Consider the following 4,912-nt stretch of genomic DNA (forward strand, 5'->3'; position numbering starts at 1 on the left):
AATATAAGCAGTGTAACCATTTTATATGTTAAATATATGATGTACATATATTCTTAATGTTTTTAAATATAAGCAAAATAGCATGACCAAAATGAATGATCTCATGCAACTTGATTAGTATGCCATCCATATAAAAGATAGATGAATGTGTACATAGAAAGATAGATGCACTAAATAAGGAAAAAGTAAAAAATTTACACATTAATGTTCTACACGTTTATATACAAAACGTGAGTCAATGCACCAATTCCAAAAAATATATACTAATGAGAATAAACAAAAATAAGATTCTTTTCTTTATTAAAAAAATAAGTATCAAATTTAGAATATGCCCACAATTAACTAAAAATATACATCCATTCATATATAATTAATTCATATTTTTATCAGACACCATAAACATTTTTCTAAATAGCATAAAAATCATTTTTTGTATAAGGCTGCATTTTAAACTAGTACACAAAAACCTGCAAAGTGTATATCAAACACCCACAGGTCATAGAAGATACATAGCTTAGTTACACAAGACAATTAAATCTAGCTTAGCACCCATACCATATCATTTTAACATTACTAAGGTACATAGCTTGAGATTTTCTATCACTTACTACAATAAGGTTTATGCTTTAATTTGATCAGTTACTATACAAAAGAAGCACTGCTGCTCTGACCACAGCCTGCATCAAGTAAATAATTTTTTTTACAGAACTTTGGTCAAAATAGACATTCTATACCCCTATAACAATGATACATCCTGTCAGATGTGTTAGAAATGTCTGGGTTATGCATTCTGTGTTGGGCTCAACAGTTACTGTATTTTGGATTCCTATGGTTTCATTAATCTAAATGTATACTAATATTTTATTAAATGTCCAGTTTGACCACATTTTCTGAAAAGACACAAAATGAAACTGTCAGAGTTAAAAACGATTCTGCTTAATTTCCACATTTATATTACCAGTACTTGGATAATGGATTATATGAAAATATGTCGTATAACAGATTATAAACAGATATTTAGATTATAAAACACACATTTAGATTATAATAAACATATATTCAGATTATAAAGAAACATACAGGAGAGCACTGTATGTTACGGTAAAAGTATTCAGATTTACTGGTAAATGTCGACATTTATCAAGCAAAATGGTAAAATGTCAGAAATAAACATGATACCACTTACTTTGGACATCTATTGGTAAATCTCAAGAATTAACCAAGTGCCTTTGGCTAATGACTCGCTCGCTTTGCACATTGTAAAGGCTGCCACACACCAGGCACGATGCGATTTTTCATTGGGCGACAAGATACTTTCGCAGAGACATGACCATACACACCAGAAGCGACACAGACGATGCCACAGGTTTGAAAACTGCCAGATCTATACAACTACTAAAAATTGCTATTGATTGCTATGATCAAGACTGGTACATATTCGTCAACATATATGGCAATAAATCATACATACCAGGCTTATCAAGTTCCTTTGAAATGGGCTCCCATATATTGTCTTTCAGAAATGTATCTTTTTAATTGCGATGACCTTTGTCAAAGTATTTTTTCAACGGCAAGTTATTTTTTCCTCCGTCATTCTGGATACTGCTTCACCTTGCTGGACCACGTGCATTGAAGCTGTTCGGTGATTGGTTAATTCCCAAGTTGTCGCATGACAAATCGCAAACAGTAGGATTCAATCCTATTTATTTTGTGCCGCCCCAGTGTCATCCTGGTGTCTCTCTGCATCGCCTATGGTGTGAAAGATGCTTATCAAAAGTGTAGGTTCTATTCATTTTGTCTCATCGCTGCAGTGTCGCATCGCGTCCGGTGTCTAGAGAGGCCTTAAGGCTTCAAGTGCCACAAAATGCTGCAATAAATAAGTAAATATATCTATTCACTGCCTGTCTGTGACATTGTGTCATAACCAAAGTATGATTTTTTTGTTGTTGTTGAAAAAACTAAAACAAAAAGGTCCTAAATGATTTAATTTGCATTTAACAATGTTATTTTTCATACTACTACGATACTGTACTCCAAACTACTACGTATTTGGAGTACCATATTCTTCAACACCATTGTGAATCGTTTTACCAGAATGTTGGTTGTTCTAAGTGGATCACAATATTGTTCAGTACCATGTTGAACTGGTTTAAATTGCTCAGTTGTGCATGACTGTAAGCCAGTGACGAGCAACTGAAATGAATGAAAGGGCTGCATGTGTGGCCCTGAACAGCCCTGAGGGCCACCAGACCCAAGAACACAATACCACAATACCGCCAATTAAAATACATAGATAAAGAAATAATCAAAAATACATTCACCGACTAAAATATAAGCAATGTTACCACTTTTGAATACAAATATAATTAAGAGTAATAAATGTGCAGTTCCTACCATTAATGTGACTCTTGGGAGGCCATAGTCTCCAGCAGCTTTTTGAAGTCAGGCATAAGGCTGGTGAAAGCACATCCTAGCTCAGCAGAGCTATTTCTCTCCAGCATGTTTTCCACCTACTCTTGTCACACATGTATCCATTTTAAACTCTCTTTGCTATCGCTAACGCAAACCTTCCCTTCCCAATTTCACTGCAGTAAAATATCGCACAAATTAAACTTACTAACAACAACCATCTCCTAACAACAGACATTGCAGAAACCCGTCACGCAGCAGGCGTTCTCACGGTTAGACGTGACTATTAAAACGTGTACAGTTTTAAAGATAACCACTGTTTTTCTAAAAAATACAGTATCTTCAAGGTTTACCCTTCTTACAAAAACGTTGCTTTTTGTTTAACTCTACTACATAAATTATCCTGGGACGAGGACAGAAACACGTGAATGGCAGCATGTTCTTCCACTGAAAGGTTACAATCTTTAATTCCTGCTTACCATCAACAGCTTGTTCTTTCTGCACAGATCTGTTCCACAGCACTACAGAATTCCAATTCCAATGCTCTGTTTAGTATAAGCTTGGAGTAGTATAAAGCTTGTCTAAGTGACGAGGACCATTATTGCATCCCCAGCGGGCCGCCCACCACTGCTGTAAACTCATTGATGATTATTTTGTTAATGGAAAATATGTATGCAGAAATAAATATATTCTTCGACATTAGCGATTATTTTGTTAATTGACAATTTACATGCAGGAATAAGTAAATTATTCAATGATATACCTGCGTTTACCAATAAGCTTTTACCACTTTTGTTAAATGTTGACATATAATCTGTAAAAGTTAAGATTGACCAGATTCAGACTTATCGGAACACATAAAATCCTTATATAAAATAATATAAAATCAGGCAAATGTTATACCAATCTGCATATAATTTATGTATACACATAAAAATAGAATATATGTAAAATAGAAGTTCTTTCCATATGGGAAGCAATTACAACAATTTGTTCCAAGGACTCCTTGATAATCCCGAGCCAACCAAGAGTAAAATACAGTAATATTTGCTTAATATGACTCTTGTTAATGTCTCCCTCTGCTTACTATCACCACATTAAAATAATATAATACAATAATGGAAGTCAATAGCCCATGTTTGTGTTTTAACCAGGGAGAAAAATAGTTTCACACATAAAATAGCACTTTGACAGGCTCTGTGACAGTGTGTAGCTACAGTGACAATTATATGTTAACCATTAGATCACTAGACCTAATGTAGAACTGGAGATGATTAATGCTAATCTGACGTTATCTAAAATTTACTGAGGAAATATGCTTATTTGTGCAGTATAGGCACCATGTTCTCCAAGAGAGGTTATGTGCCAAGCCTTTAGAGTTTAAAATGTCTATAATAATGGGCAGCAGTATCAAAAGCCATTAGACAAATTTAACATGCTTTATAAGACATTTACTAAAAGCCAGGGCAAAGTCGGTCATTACTTTGACAGGATGATTACAAATTAAAACATATTTTGGCCCCAGTGTTTATTTTGTTTGTGAATCTATTCAATGGTTTGTCCTCAAAACAGGTTATAGTTTGTCAGACATTATTGAGCTTCTAGGTGCACTGTTTAGAGAACTTAAGTTAGGCTCCCTAAATCTATAATGTGAAAAGGAACATCTTGATAGAGAAGTCAAGTGTCTTTGGAACTTCACCACAGCAAAGACATAAAACCAAGGATTGAGGCAGCAGTGAAAGTAAGCTATGTTGCGACAGATGTAAAAGGAGTAGTTAAGCATTATGCCTACATCACATTCTGTCAATGGAGATACTTCAAGCAGCTTAAGTGACATAAGTAATATAATTAGGTTATATGGAGCCCAACATAGAAAGAATACTACAACAATGGTTAATATTAGTTTCACAGCCTTGTATTTCCTCCTTATTCTACAGGTAACCACCGTCTTTAAAATCCTGCAGTAGCAGTACACAATAACAGCAAATGGAAGCAAAAAGAAAAACACAATTTGCTGATAATATCCCAGCAACTGCAAAGTAACTTTCTTCTCCTCTGAAAATGTTGTTTCTTCACACATATAGTTCCCATCAATGTCCTTTACTGTATCAGTTAAGATCATTTCTGGGATAGCAGCTGCTATACTGATGAACCAGATGACAGCACTTGCCAAACAGGCATGCCATGTTCTCCTTATCCTCGTAGTAGATACAGCATGAACCACTGCCAGGTAGCGGTCAATAGTCATCACCATTAGAAACATCATACAGCTGTAGAAGCCAATAAAATACATTCCACTCAAGAGTTTGCACATAAAGTCTCCAAAGATCCAATGGTATGAATGGTAGAATGCCCAGAATGGGAGAGAGAAGGCAAACACCAAGTCAGAGATGGCCAAGTTTAGAATAAATATGTTTGTTACCTTTTTAAGGTCCTCGTATCTCACAAGAGCGCACAAAACCAGACCATTTCCAATTAGACTAAGAAAAAAGACCAAGTAGAA

At 34.9% G+C, this 4,912-nt stretch overlaps 1 protein-coding gene across 1 annotated transcript; it reads right to left on the reverse strand.

The window, feature by feature from the left end:
* Positions 1-338: 338 nt before the first annotated feature.
* Positions 339-4,912, reverse strand: LOC117395007 (C-C chemokine receptor type 3-like; the record flags this gene model as incomplete). Its single annotated transcript, XM_033993834.3, has 1 exon — positions 339-4,912. A coding segment is annotated over one exon (930 nt), but the record flags the coding sequence as incomplete, so codon positions are not given.

This window comes from Acipenser ruthenus, chromosome 3 (assembly GCF_902713425.1).
Source record: "Acipenser ruthenus chromosome 3, fAciRut3.2 maternal haplotype, whole genome shotgun sequence".
NCBI classification, from domain to species: domain Eukaryota; kingdom Metazoa; phylum Chordata; class Actinopteri; order Acipenseriformes; family Acipenseridae; genus Acipenser; species Acipenser ruthenus.